At 43.5% G+C, this 16150-nt stretch overlaps 1 protein-coding gene across 2 annotated transcripts in view; it reads right to left on the minus strand.

The window, feature by feature from the left end:
• Positions 1-16150, minus strand: part of LOC145396518 (inter-alpha-trypsin inhibitor heavy chain H3-like) — a 526567-nt gene that overhangs the window by 427566 nt on the left and 82851 nt on the right. For both annotated transcript variants that reach the window (XM_080269891.1, XM_080269890.1), the window contains exon 2: positions 9459-9530. In XM_080269891.1, coding sequence (XP_080126017.1) covers positions 9459-9518 — 60 coding nt within the window. In that variant the 5' untranslated portion in view covers positions 9519-9530. The remainder of the gene's footprint in view (positions 1-9458; positions 9531-16150) is intronic.

The raw sequence follows: 16150 nt of genomic DNA on the forward strand, positions 1-16150 counted from the left end.
AGGCGACTAAAAGGGTTGGCGGAGGGTTAGTGCCCCTCCCCGGAAAACAACTAACTAAAAATAACAAACAAGATGCCTCGGACAAGGACTTGACCAAACGATGACGACCAAGGACCGGACAAAGAACATTGTAATTGGAACTTGGAATGTAAGAGGAGCGAATGATGACGTGAGAGACTGTCCAGGTGCTTGAGGATGCGAAAGTGGGTGTATGTGGAATAACTGAAACAAAATGGAGAGGAGAAAGTGTGAGAGAATGGGAGTATGGATGGGGTATATGTGCAGGAGTAGGTGAGAATGAGAGGGTAAAGGAAGGAGTATGAATAGTTGTGAGTAAAAGATGGAAGAGGAGCATAAGACAGTATGGATCAGTTGGGTCAAGGATTGTGTGGGTAAAGAAAGTTGGAATACAAATGTGGGCGATTCTGTGCGTGTATGCACCAACGCAAGATCGTGCTAGAAGAGTGAGAGAAGAGTTCTGGACAAATGTAGAAGTGTGCATGGAAAAGTTTGGAAGGAATGAGAGAGTGTTTTTGATTGGTGATATGAATGGTAAAGTTGGGAATGTGAAGGTGGATGGAATAGTTGGTGAGTGGGGTGTGCCTGCTGAGATAGATGAGAATGGGAGTGCGTTAGTGGACATTTGTGCTGGGAGGGGGTTGGTGATAGCCAATACCCTCTTCAGGCATAAAATGATTCACAGGTATACATGGCGAGTGATGAGAAGGGTGGGTGGTGAACTGAATGAAAGGAAGGCAATGATTGATTATGTGTGTGTGGATGAAAGGATGCGGAGATGTGTAATGGATGCAAGAGTGTATAGAGGTTGGGGGAGTGGACTTTCTGACAACTACTTGGTGATGGCCAGAATTAAAGTACAAGAAAGTTGGAGGAATAGAAGAAGGGAAAGACGAGAGGAAGGAGTAGTTGCAAGGAGAGTGGAAAGGTTACAGGAGGATGAGAGAAAGGCAGAGTATAAGAGAGAAGTGGAGGAACGATTGGGCAAATATGAATTGGAGCAGATGGGAGACGTGGAAGGTGTGTGTAGAATATTTACAGAAGAAATATGTGCAGCATGTGATGTGGTGTGTGGAAGGAAGAGAAGACGGAGGGGGGTGCAAGGAACAGCGTGGTGGACTGAAGAGGTGAAACAGGCTGTGGCACAAAAGAAGAAAGCATACAATGAATGGATGAGAAATAGGGGCGTGGAAGAGGTTGAGAGGCGGAAGAGAGAGTTATATGTAGAAAGGAAGAGAGAGGTGAAAAGATTAGTAAGAGAGAGTAAGAAGAGAGTGGATGAGGAATTTGGAAGAAATCTGAGTGTAAAGTGGAGGGACTGTAAGAAAATGTTCTGGAGAGAGGTGAAAAGAGTAAGACAGGGTGGAAGTGAAGTTAGCAGGGGAGTGAAAGATAAAAATGGTAGATTACTAGTGGAGAAGGGAGAAAAAGTGAGCAGATGGAGAGAACACTTTAAGGAATTGTTGAACGTAGAGGATGGAAGTAATGCGAGTATAAGTGGCTGGGGAATGGCTGGGAGAAGGAGAGTGGTGAGAAGACAGGAAGAAATCAGTAGGATAGAAGTTGTGGAAGCAATGAAGAAAGTTAAATCGGGGAAAGCCCCAGGAATTGATGGAGTGTGTGGTGAAATGCTGAAGCATGGGGGAGAGATAGTAGTAGAATGGATGTGGAAGATGTGCAGATTGGCCTGGGAGGAAGGTAGAGTCCCGGAGGATTGGAAGTCAGGTATAATTGTTCCCTTGTACAAAGGAAAAGGGGAAAAAGAAGTGTGTGGTAACCATAGGGGCATTTGTCTTCTTAGTATAATAGGAAAAGTGTATGGTAGGATACTTATTGACAGAGTTAGAGAAAGAACAGAGAAATTAGTTGGAGAAGAACAGGGAGGCTTTAGGAAGGGAAGAGGTTGTGTAGATCAGATATTCATTCTCAGATCTTTAGTGGAAAAGTTTCTAGAGAAGGGAAAGAAGTTGTATGCGGCTTTCATGGTTTTGGAGAAAGCATATGACAGGGTGGATAGACAAGGATTGTGGGAAGTGTTAAGAATATATGGAGTAGATGGGAAGTTGTTGAATGCTGTGAAGAGTATGTACGATGGTGCGAAGGCTGCAGTGCGTGTGGATGGTGATCTAAGTGAATTTTTCTCTTTGAAGGTTGGGTTGAAACAGGGATGTGTCATGTCTCCATGGTTGTTCAATCTGTACATGGATGGGGTAATAAAAGAGGTACAAGGTAGGGTAGTGGATGTTGGAGTTGCCATGGTGAGAGAGGATAGTGTTTGGAAACTCCCTGTACTGTTGTTTGCAGATGATACTGTGTTGTTGAGTGAAGACGAAGGAGAGCTGCAAGGCTTGGTGGATGAGTTTGGGAGAGTGTGTAAGAAACGGAATCTAAAGGTGAATGTAGGGAAGAGTAAAGTGATGGTCTTTGAGAGAGGTGAAGTCAGTGAATGTACAGCGAGGTTGGATGGTGAGGAATTGGAAAGTGTGAGTACGTTTAAGTACTTGGGTAGTGTGATGAGTAAGGATGGAGGTTTGGAGGGTGAAGTGCTTGAAAGGGTACAGCAGGGAAGAAAGGTTGCTGGTTCCTTGAAAGCAGTGATAAGAAACAGGGAAGTGAGCATGGAAGTGAAAAAGTTACTACATGACAGTATTGTGATACCAACTCTATCGTACGGAAGTGAAGCTTGGACGTTGTTGGAAGGACACAAGTCAAGAGTGAGAGCAGTGGAAATGAGTTATTTAAGAGGAGCCTGTGGAGTCACATGGAGAGACAGGCTGACGAATGAGGATATAAAGGAGCGTTGTGGTGTGGATGTGGATGTGATAGGGTGCGTTATGAGGAACACACTGAGGTGGTTTGGCCATGTGGAGAGGATGGAGGGTGAAAGACTGACGAAGAGAGTGTATGTGAGTGAGGTGGAGGGGGAAAGAGGGAGGGGGAGGCCGAGGATGAGATGGAGGGATGGGGGGGAGAGGTATATGAGAGAGGGGGGTGTGAGCTGGGAGCAGGGGAGTGAAATGGCGGGGGACAGGGCGACTTGGAGGCGATTTGTTTGTGGCCACCCCAAACGGGATTGAGGCGTCTGGCAATAGATAGATAGATAGAACTAAGGGAAGAGGGTGTTTGTCTTGGGAATGAGTCATTACTGAGTATGAACAGAAATGCCTACATGTCTCTCATGTACATGTTGATACATGCACATACATAAACAGATAGACAGATAGGTAGATAGATACAGACTGGCAGACAGACAGACAGACAAATAATTGGCAGATATCGTCTACGCACGCTTCCCATACAAACTCTTTAAAGTGATATTTAATACTGTATTTTTCATCTTATGGGCTCTTATTTGTAACACTGGCTATATCCAATAGTCAAGGAGAAAATCTGCCACAGCTGTTTCAGATAAAAAAAGTCTGAAACGCACCCTGCATAATCCTTGCTCCAGTTAACCCTTTCAGCCCACTGAGGTGATTTCTATAGTTCTTGATATCTGCAAGCGACCTTATTCACCTTAAGAAAGGCTTTTGGAACTGATGGGTTTGATACAGCCTTGCTTAACCCTTTCGCTGCAGAAAACCCTAAGCTGAATATAATCATCCTGTGGTAGGAAAAAAAAAAAAAAAGTCTTCAGAGGGAAGAGGTACACTGTCCATCGGCAAGGGTAGTTTCTCTCTTTTATCTGCCAGTTTTACCTTATTATAACTGGTACATCTGCAGACATAAATATTGATTAAATTTCATTACTACAAATAATGAGAATATGAACAATGCCTTTTGGATCCCAGTAATAAGAGTTTCCAGCCCCATCCAACGTTTCCACAATATTAGGTTAAGTTCATAATCGTTCAGTCATACCCGAAGCGATGTGATTTTTCCGCAACAGTATAGTTAAATACCAATGTCCGTCTTCCCCCTCCCCATCTCTCTCTCTCTCTCTCTCTCTCTCTCTCTCTCTCTCTCTCTCTCTCTCTATCTATCTATCTATCTAAAGTATCTACTGTATTTATTTCACTGCTGACTTCACAGATGCTTGGATGAGACGTAGTGGGCAAAGGGGTACATTATTACCCACAGATGGATAATTATATGCATCTCTGTTCACTACGTCACATTCAGGAGACTATGAAGTCAGTGATGAAAGAACAGCAGGAGAGGCGAGCGGGCTTTTGCCTCTACCTGCACATAAAAAACCCTTCCGGCTCGAGTACCCTGTCATATTCCAGTCTCGTTATCTCCTGACGATTTTATTCAGTTTAGGAGATTTTCCGAATTGGAGGGATTAAATACAGCCTCCCTTAACCCCTCCATTACGACGACTCTCCTGAACTGAAGAAAATCGGCTGGTAGTAGCAAGAATAAACTTTACTTCAATCCGATGACTTTTTATTTTCATTGTTTCGAAATAATTTTATTAATTTATTAAAGCTTTTCATATTGCGAGGCTACAATACGGAAAGGTTCTCCCAAGCTAAACGAAATGCCCTTGTCCTCCCTCCAATTCATACTCCTTTAGATCAGATCACGTTATTAACTACTTTATTCTTGCTGTCACCAGACGCTTCCATTCGGCTCTGGAGAAACTTCGAAATGGGAGGGATTAGGTACACCCTTCTTCAGCAGATTAAATACCAGAAATCTGGCCTGACTATATAAAATCTTTTGGCTGTAGTAAGAACGAAATTACGTGCTGGACAACGGTGCCTTCACGCAGTGGCATCAATGTATCTGATCGGTCCTGCTGCCCGCTTATGCAGGTGTCCCTTAATTCCCTCCTTATTCCCACTAAACAGGTTCTCAGACTGGGATACCACCAGGAGTACGCAACAGGGCTGGCAAGAAATCAGTACAGATTATACTAATTTTTACATCATTCATGACATAACTGAAAATAAAGAAGTTTCCGTTAAAACAAACATATTATTCACTCAAATGTACTACTGGTAGTCATAATAAAAATAATGTGTTAACACTGACACAGTGCTTTAACTGTGTTTACTCTTTTTTGTTTGATAAATTTATTACCATTTCAATAATTTTACAATAGCTAGAGCGTTACCAATCTACACTGGATTAGTGTTACTGGAGTAAAGTTATATTATTCAGTGCCTAAGTCGTGGGGGTACGGGTCTGTGATCTGATAACCCAGGAGGTACGAGATTTAAAAAAAAAAAAAAAAAATGAGAACCCCTGCCACAGAGGACGATGACAGACTACAAAAAGGTAGATTCAGCCAGCAGTCCAGCGAACTCACGTGCAGATGAGCTTAATGCCAAAACAAGAAGAAAATTAATATTACATCCTATTCCTAATGGTGTTTGGGTGTTTTGGGTCCGATTTAACCCCTTCAGCCCAGGAACGTCTTCTCCATTCCATTCTTGCTTCCGTTAGACGATTTTACTCAGCTTAGGAACGAGATCTTGGGCTGTGACGCCTTTTTTATACAATGTACTTTTGCTTCCTCCTGATGATTTTATTCAACATTATAGCCACTCTCCAAACTACAGAGTTGGATACGGCCTTCACTGACCACTTCACTACTAGAAGTCTGTACAAGTTTTTATTTATTTATTTATATTTATTTATTATTTATATGACCCACTAGGCAGGGGGATGTATTTTTTCAATCTTGCCATACCCTTACGATTTTTCTTCACCTCAGGCTAAACGATACAAACTCGAGGGGTTTCATACAGCCTAAAGAAACCCATTCAGTTCATGCTGTTTTTCGTAAGCTAAATAAAATCGTCTGGTAATAAAAGAGTGGGCTAAATAAGGAAGACACTCAGATTCGAATAGTTAAAACCTGATGGTGGCAAGAAATGAAAAATCGGACTCGAGGTGTTAATGGTTACTCTCTAACCCTTTCAGTACAAGTCTATTAGCCAAATCAGGTCGTCGGGGGTTGAAAGAAAATCATGTGTTGTTGTTTTGTTACTGTTGTTGTTGCTGCGGCTGTTGTTGTTGTTGTTGTTGTTTGCCCCGCCCGTAATTCACTGAGAATGGGGTGCATGTGATCGTCGGCGTTTATTTATTTGTTTGTGAGTCTGTGCATCGATTATTTCTTGAACCAATGAACGGATCATCTCCAAACTCTGCACCGATGTTGGGTAAGTGGGACTGAAGAGGTGATTCGATTTTGGTAATAATCTACCAGGAGTAAGGGCGGGAGTGGGGGTCCCAAATCTGGGGCCAGTGATAAAGATAGGGAACAAGATTTCAAAGTGCCACTGGAGGCAAACGGTGAGAGACAGACACATGGTTACTCTTAACCATTAACCGGAAGTCATATATGGGGATTCTATTGGCACCATTACATTTGACCTTGGGCGACCTTGAAAGGTCAAAGTCAAGGTCACACATTCTGACTGCTTAAATCAGTCAAACGGTGAGAAATGGGCACATGGTTACTATTAATTATTAACAGAAAGTCATACATGGAGACTGTGTTGGCACCATATAATATGACCTTGAATGACCCTGAAAGGACAAACTCAAGGTCGATAGAATTTTAAAGTTTTAAATATCAGAAACTGCCATTTTTTTGCAAACAGTGCTATTATCACGTCATACAACTTCATTTAACCCAATTTCCTTTCACCCTAAATGCCCTTGACCCCAATTCGGCCGACGCGGGCGGGGTGTTATCTCGGGCCACTTAGCTCTAGTTACCTCCGCCAACGGAGTTAGAGGAGGTTCCATTATGTATTCACCTGTGTTTGTCTGTTTGCTTGTTCATTTGTCCACACGATATCTCCAAAAGTTCTCAATGAATTTCAATGAAATTTTGTGAAAGGGTGGTCCATGAGCTACGAAAGAACTGATTAAATTTGGTGGCGTATCCGGATCCTGCAATGGCATTGGCAGAGGTCTGGGCTCTCAGAGTGCTTTCTAGTAATTCTTGATTTGTTCCAGGCTCATCTGAAACGTGAACTCGGCGGGCTACAAGCTTACAGCTGTCCCTCTCCTGCAGCCCACCATCCTCCTTTTGTGGGACAGGGAAGTAGCTGACGGACGTTTGCACAGCCAGGCAGTGGATCCGCCTGGTTATATCGATGCCACCACATGAAGGCGCCCCTCTCCAGCACCATCGTACTAAGAGGATTAATATTTGGTTAGGTTCATGTTTATTTTTCGTTTCTATTATTAGGTTTTGGGTCCTGTTTAATATTGGGTGAGTATTGTTTATCTGTTTATTTCCTCTGGTTTACTTTTAATATTCCACTGCTGAGAGTGAGGAAAGGAACGAGGAGGAAATGAGAGGAGGAGAGGAAAGAAAAGGAGGGGGATAAGCCAAGGAAAAGTGGGATTGAAGTACAAGAGAAGTGGAAGAAAGTAGAGGGAAGAGGAATGGGAAGAATGGAAGAGAAGAGGAGAAAAAGGGAAGAGAAGAGGAGAAAAGGGAAGAGAAGAGGAGAGATATGAAAGAGAAGACAGGGTACGAAAGGACGGAAGAAATGAGACTGGAGAAGAGTAGAGGAGAAACAAGAATCGAGGCGTGAAGAGATGAGATGAATAACGAGGCCTGCAACGACGAAGAAAACTAAGGGGGTCAGGTAGGCTATTTTGGAGTGTGAAAGAGCTCTTATCCTGTGCCCCTTCTCCACCCCGTCACTCACACCTCAACAAACCTCACGCAACATCCGCCACCGCCCCCACTTATAACAGGTGGGGCCGTTATTACCTCATCCTCGGACTTAGCACCCTTATGCTTCAGGTATACGCTTCAGATCCTAACATTTCAAAGATTTCGGTTTAAATCCAAGCGGAACTCAATACTTTAAAACCTAACACTTCAGATCCTCTCGCTTCAGGTTCTCACATTTCAAATCCTTCACATGCTCTCTTCACGTGTTCTCACTTCACAACCTCACATTTCCGGTGATGCTACAGAGATGCATTCATGTGGCGGCACTAATATTACTAGGAAGGTCCTGTGTCCGGTTGTACAAACGTCCCTCAGCTCCTTTCATATCCCCGAAAGGAGGGTGGTAGACTGCACGCGAAGGTCAGTTCACGTTAGAAGCTTGAGGCCACAACAACAACAACAACTACTACTACTGCTACTACTACTACTACCGTACTACTACTATTATTACTACTACTACTACTACTATTCAGGCCCTTGCACTTCTGATTCAAACACCTGATATCCTCGCATTACTACTTTCTCATGCCTAGTATCTTCACACCATTACTTATCATCCTACCTCAGTTTCCCATACCTGATAGCCTCATACATCATTATAATCACACTTCAGTTTCTCATACTCGATGCATTCATACCTAACCTCATACCGTCACATCTCTCATCCTCACACTTATACTCCTCATATCTCTTATACACCCTCATATACTCACACCTTCATAACCTCACTCGCACACCTCGTATCCTCATTCCCTTATACCCTCATGTACTCACACCCTCACTTTCACGTCTCATACCCTTATTCCCTTACATCCTCATACGCGCACACCCTCATTCCCTCACTCTCACACCTCATACCCTTACACTCTGCTACCCTCATCTTCTCGTGCTTCATGATTTACTCGACCCCCAAAGAAGAGGCACTCCAGTAAAATATATAATGCCCGTCAATCTAACTCCCTAATTTTGTGCACATATCCATAAAATATTCGGGAAACTTTATTTTCAAAAATAATAATGTTTCCTCACACAAATATCCCGGGTCTTCTCGACGACAGCCATGATCAGTAACATCAATAATTCCTGTTTGTAATATTGACATAATCCCCTCAACCTTCCCACCCACATACATCCCTACAAACAAACTTCTCCCCACACCCACAAATGACACATAAAACACACAAACAAATACCCCCCCACCCATCCACCCCCCCCCACATACAAATCCCACTTCAACTTCCACATCCAACCACCCACCCACCCACTCACTCACTCACTCACTCACTCACTCACCCACCCACCCACCCACCCACCCACCCACCCACCCACACACACACACACACAATCACACACTTCCACACCCACACCCACACACAAATCCTACTTCCACTTCCCCTTCCACACCCACACCCACCCCGCCCACGCCTTCCACAATGCGCACACTATGGCGGCGAAGTCAGTAATATAAATTATGCCCTTAGCCCTCACACATGTGAATATCAACATACACAGGTGGCCGCCCTCAACGCTGACTGACTGAACCGTGTGACGCGAAGGAACAGGTGAAGCAGCAGTAACACCTGAAATACCGCTTACCTCATCAACTAACTGACTGAATGACTGAAGTGAATGATTTACTGGTCTGACTGTGTGACTGATTAGCTACTGACTGGCTGACTCGTGCGACGCGGAGGAACAGGCGAAGGAGTACGAACACCGCGAACACCTGTTAATACCAACTGTCTCATCAAATGACTAACTGAACTAAGTGACTGACTGACTGACTGACCTGTGAGGGATGGAGGAACAGGTGAAGGAGCAGCAGCACGTGTAATACCAACTGCCCCATCTTTGACTCGCCCTGTAGTTGAGAGAAAAAAAAAACTGGTTAGGAACACTGCTCAAAATTTTTTATCATACACGTGACACGAAATAATGCCTATAATTTAAACTGTCAGTATCAGGAACAACAACTCCATCATTGCTCCGCTCTATAAAATTTTAAATAAACGTTTTCTGAATAATACGTAAAATTTGGGGTGACAAAATACAGTAAGGAATATTTCAGGATTAGGTGAAATATAAGCTGACAAATATGGGAGAGAAAGTGAACAAAATTAAGGATGAAAACAAATATGACGAAGAACAGTGCATAATATTTAGGATGAAGTGAAAATGAATAACAAGGCATAAAATTTGGGATAATAACGAGATAAAACGATAATGCAAAAAATCTAAGATGAAGACAAGTATGACAAAGAATCGCACATAAAATTTAGGAAGAAAATAGATATGACTGACTAATGCACAAAATACGAGGATAAAACAAATAAGGTAAATAATAATGGACAATACTTAGGATGATGACAATGACAGGTTAATGCATACGGAGTGAAGTGAAGCCAAATCTAACAAAGAATACTACATAACATTTAGGATGAAGCCAAACACGAGAACAATGTATAAAATTAACGATGACAGAAATTTGACAACACAGCGAGTATGAACATGCATATATACAGATAAAAAATACACTAAAAGAGTAGACTTACTGCAGAAGGAAACCAGATGGATAACACACACACACACACACACACACACACACACACACACACTAGCTAGCTGGTTCAGTGGTGACGCTCTCGCTAAGCATCTGCTAGGACGGGGGTTCGCGCCATGCTCGGGATACGAAAAATTTCACTGATAAAGCGGGTGGTCACTGTCCTCCCTGAGCAAGAGGATGGGTGTGTGCGTGTGTGAAGGTCAAGGCTTTGCCCTTAGATCGGAGTGACTATATGAGCTCTCAGTTCTCTTCTGGGAGGGTAAAATGCTGATGATCACAACCATCACGTGATCCCGACCGATCCGGTGAATTACACGAGCACGCACACGCACACACACACACACACACACACACACACACACACACACACACACACACACACACACACACACCTAGAATAACATTGTGGTGTCCGAAAAAAAATCTGGAGAAAATATATAAATCCATACAAAGTCTTACATTAACTTCCTCATTACAATCACGTCATTTATATTTTAATCACATAGCTACAATTTTTTCTTGAACCATTTTATTTAACTGTGGTATGGGAATGGTTGTTTTAGACCATAAGCGGCATTTCTAGGTGGTACAGGGGGCTTTGCAGATCCTCATCCAAAACGATTTTTTTGTACATTACACATTTAACACTCTCTCTCTCTCTCTCTCTCTCGTTATTTATGTTTACACCGACATACCTTGCATCAATAACATACGAGAGACTGAAGTGCAATGAACAGAATAAATTGTCAAAGAAGAGGTGTTGCGAAACCCCCAGAGCCACTTAGAATACCACCTTTCGTCTAAACTCTCCAGTTCGAAATTTTTCTCCTAAGAGTCATTAAATTGTCTATTGTATAAAGAAGTAGATGGGAATGGTAGTGCTTTGGTGGACATCTGTGCTGGTAAGGGGTTGGCAATAGCCAACACCTACTTTCGTCATAAGATGATCCACCGGTATACATGGAGAGTAATGAGGAGGATGGATGGTGAACTTGTTGAACGAAAGGCAATGATAGACTACGTGTGTGTGGATGAGCGAATGAGAAGACAAGTGTTGGATGCAAGGGTGTGGAGAGGGTGGGGGAATGGAGTCTCGGACCATCACTTAGTGATGGCCAAGGTAGAGCTGCAAAGAAAGTGGTTGAGGAGGCGAAGGGGAAGACAGGAGGAAACAGCTCCTGTGAGAAGAGTGGAGAAATTGCAAGATAGTGAGAAGAGGACAGAGTATAAGAGCATAGTGGAAGAAAGATTGGGAAGGTATGAGCTAGAGCAGATGGAAGGGGTGGAAGACGTATGTAAGATATTCACGGAAGAGATAAGCGCAGCGTGTGAGGTGGTTTGTGGAGTGAGGAGGAGATGCAAGGGTGTGCAAGGGACAGCATGGTGGAATGATGAGGTGAAACGAGCTGTGGAACAAAAGAATAAGGCATATGGTGAATGGTTGGCGAGTAGAGGTAGGGGAGAAGATGAGAGAGAGAAGAGAGAGGTATATGTGAGCAGGAGAAGGGAGGTTAAGAGACTGGTGAAGGAGAGTAAGAAGAAAGTGGATGAAGAGTTTGGGAGGAATCTGAGTGTGAAATGGAGGGAGAGTAAGAAATTGTTTTGGAAGGAGGTAAAGAAAGTAAGGATGTGTGAAAGGGGAAATAGTAGGGGAGTGAAAGATAGGAATAATAGATTGTTGGTAGAGAAGAGAGAGAAACTGAGGAGATGGAAGGAGCACTTTGAGGATTTGTTGAATGTAGAGAGTGAGAGCAGTGTGAGTATAAGTGGTTGGGGAATGGCTGGGAGAAGAAGAGATGAGAGGAGGGAGGAAGAGATCAGTAGGTCGGAAGTAGTGGAAGCGATGAAGAAGATTAAGCTGGGAAAGGCCCCAGGAATTGATGGAGTATGTGGTGAAATGCTTAGGTATGGGGGTGAGATTGTTGTGGAGTGGATATGGAAGTTGTGTAGATTGGCTTGGGAAGAGGGAAGGGTTCCAGAGGGACTGGAAATCAGGTATAATTGTTCCTCTGTACAAAGGAAAAGGGGAGAGAGAAGTATGTGGTAACCATAGGGGTATTTGCCTTCTTAGTGTGACTGGTAAAATATATGGTAGAATACTCATTGATAGGGTTAGGCATATGACAGAGGAGCTAGTTGGAGAAGAACAAGGGGGATTTAGGAAGGGAAAAGGGTGTGTAGATCAGATATTTGTTCTAAGATGTTTAGGGAGAAGTATCTAGAGAAGGGAAGGAAAGTGTACGCTGCCTTCATGGACTTGGAGAAAGCTTATGACAGAATAGATAGGAAAGGTATGTGGAAGGTATTAAGAATATATGGAGTGGAGGGAAATTGTTGAGTGCTGTGAAGAGTATGTACGAGGGAGCTAGGGCTACGGTGCGAGTGGATGGTGAGCTGAGTGAGTTCTTTGATCTCAATGTGGGACTGAAACAGGGGTGTGTAATGTCTCCATGGCTGTTTAATATATATATGGATGGGGTCGTAAAGGAGGTACAAGGTAGGGCAGTGGATGTTGGCCCTAACGAATGAGGGTGAGATTTGGAAGCTTCCGGTGTTGCTGTTTGCTGATGATACAGTATTGTTGAGTGAAGATGAATGGGAGTTGCAAGGTTTGGTGAATGAATTTGGGACAGTGTGTAGGAGGAGGAAGCTGAAAGTTAATGTAAACAAAAGTAAAGTTATGGTGTTTGAGAGGAATGAAGTCACAGAGTGTGCAGTGAGGTTGGATGGTGAGGATATGGAGAATGTGAGTGCATTCAAGTACTTGGGTAGTGTGATGAGTAAGGATGGAACTTTGGGGGATGAAGTGCGTGAAAGGGTACAGCAGGGAAGGAAGGTTGTAGGCATGCTGAAAGCAGTGATGAGAAATAGGGAAGTGAGTATGGAAGTTAAGAAGTCTCTGCATGATGGTATTGTGATCCCTACCCTGACGTATGGAAGCGAGGCGTGGACCTTGCAAGAGGGGAACAAGTCAAGAGTGAGAGCAGTGGAAATGAGTTACTTGAGAGGAGCATGTGGAGTGACATGGAGGGACAGGTTGACGAATGAAGAAGTGAAGGAACGTTGTGGGGTAGATGTGGATGTGGTTGAAAAGATTAGGAGAAATACACTGAGGTGGTTTGGACATGTGGAGAGGATGGAGAGTGAAAGACTGACTAAGAGGGTGTATGTGGGTGAGGTGGAGGGAGGGAGAGGGAGGGGTAGACCGAGGATGAGGTGGAGGGATGGAGTTGAGAGGTATATGAGGGAGGGGGGGGTGAGTTGGGGGGAGGGGAGTCAAATGGTGGGTGACAGAGTGACTTGGAGGCGTTTTGTCTGCGGCCACCCTTTGCGGGATTAGGGCGTCGGGCTATAGATAGATAGATAGATAAAGAATAAAGTAAAAGGGAAGTCATCGTATTCTATCTAGCTATCTATCTATCTACTGCCAGACGCCTTACTCCCGTAAGGGGCGGCTACAAACAAATCGCTTCCCTGTCGCCCGGTCCCCCGTGTCATTTCACTGCGGTGCTCCCAGTTCACAACCCCCCTCTCTCATATACCTGTCCACTCCATCCCTTCATCTCATCCTTGGCCTCCCCCTCCCTCTCCCCCCTCCACCTCACTCACATACACTCTTCTCGTCAGTCTCTCACTCTCCATCCTCACCACACGGCCAAACCACCTCAATGTGTTTCTCCTAAGGCTTCCTATCACATCCACACCACAAGCTTCTTCACATCCTCATTTGCCAGTCTGTCTCTCCATGTGACTTCACAGGCTCCTCTCAAATAACTCATTTCCACTGCTCTCACTCTTGACTTCTGTCCCTCCAACAGGGTCCAAGCTTCACTTTCATGTATCACAATACTGTCACGTGGTAACTTTTTCCCTTCCATGCTCACTTCCCTGTTCCTTATCAATGCTTTCAAGGAGCCAGCAACCTTCCTTCTTTGTTGTATCCTTTCAAGCACTTCACCCTCCAAACTTCCATCCTTACTAATCACACTACCCAAGAACTTAAACGCACTCACATTTTCCATTTCCTGCTCATCCAACCTCACTGTACATTCACTGATTTCACTTCTCTCGAAGACCATAACTTTACCCTTTCACTGATTTCACTTCTCTCGAAGACCATAACTTTACTCTTCCCTACATTCACCTTTAGATTCCGTTTGAAGGGGTACAATTAATATTTCTGACCGTTTCCAACACCCTCCACCAAAGTCGAGGTCTCTCCTAGGCTGAATAATAACGTTCGTCTGGATTGGCGCTCTCTTAATTTCATCATTCGAGTCTCATTCTTTTCCTAGACCGTCTCAGAGTGGAATCATCCCCCACCCGTTGTAGTTAACCTCTTCAGTATGGTGACGTGTATATTTAGTTTCTTCTTGCTGCTACCAAACGATTACATTCAGCTCAGGAGAGTACTAGTGGAGTCGTTACTAAAGGCTAGCCCCCTCTAGTCCGAAAAGCCTCTCCGAAGCTGAATAATACTGTCTGAAGATGTTGAGAATACAATGAAAAATACGACACCGGTTGGATGAGTTCATGGTACCACTCCCCCAGTCATATTCCTTCCCCCTATTTTAAATCCCTCTATGTTCCCCGGCCACTATGCTGCCCGTAAGCACCATTCTGCGGGTTCCAAAATTTAACTACGATCAAGATGCTGAAGTTCAGGGCTTAGGCAACTTCAAATATAGACTAAAAATACAGGTATATACTGACTAAAAATAAAGGCAGACTGAAAACTACATCACTGCTTAATCTACGACTGCAATGTATAGTCTTGGAACGAATATTACAAGTCTATCGACCTGCGCGAGCCATCAAGACAAACAGTTTTTGCAGTCATAATCTTGTCCTTATATTACGATCCTCAATAGTCTGTTATATCCAAGACTCCAGCTGTATTGCCATTTAACACGTACAAGGGAGAAATACACTTAGTATAAGAGTTGGTCCTTCCCTTGTGCCTGTTCATCCACATGTACAATTGGTAAATTGGATGATGAGGTTGACCCTTCCGAACGTCATTTAGCAGTTTAGTCTTGCTGATACTAGACTATCATTCATCTTAAGGTTCGCTGCTTGTACTGAAGGGGTTAATGAAGGCTATATAATACCTCTCTGGTTCCAAAAGTATCTCCTAACCTGCACAAAACGTCTGGCGATTGCAAGAATAAAATTGGTATAACGTCATCTTATGAAAAGGGTTAAAATGTTCCCTCTTGAGACGAATATTACATTAGAAATGGTGTTCCCTCACATCACCGAGTAAGGCAGTAACCCTCGCCTCCAGCCTGTTTTGTCGCACTGACTCATAAGTTCGCCCGTGCGTTCCTTGGGGGAATTTTTTTCTGTTCATATTTGGCTATCGCCAACTGTCATATACGCCAACGTGAGGAAGGCAAGAGGTTCACTTTAATCCACCAAGATAAAATATTAAACAAAATTATCCAAGTGGCACAATGCAATAGTGTAAAAGATTGACGAAACAATATACCCTGTTTGGCAAATCACCAACCTACGTAGATCCCCGGGCACTTAGTCTTTGAAACGAAACAATGGACCAATTTTGAAGTAGCTCACACCGACAAACTTACGCTAAGATAAAAGTTTGATATATTTTGACTCCTTCAATGCGGTGACGTCTTCCGCAGTTTATTCTTGCTATTTAAGTTGATTTCATTTAAACTGAGAAAGATCCCTTGCACTGAATGAGATATTGAAGGCTGTATCGAACTCTCTTTAATCAAAAACTCTTTCCCTTGCTGAACACAATCGTCTGAAGGCGGCAAAAATAAAATAAAGTGATTAAAAAGGAACTCTTCATATTTTTCTCCAAAAAATTTCACCAGACACGGCACAGTTTGGCTGTTCCCTCGCCCACTGTAAGGGAAGATTGACTAGGTTGATATCTCTTGCACAAA

This window comes from Coenobita brevimanus, chromosome 38, assembly GCF_032717465.1.
Source record: "Coenobita brevimanus isolate Jiangsu-jjx chromosome 38, ASM3271746v2, whole genome shotgun sequence".
Classification (NCBI taxonomy): Eukaryota; Metazoa; Arthropoda; class Malacostraca; order Decapoda; family Coenobitidae; genus Coenobita; species Coenobita brevimanus.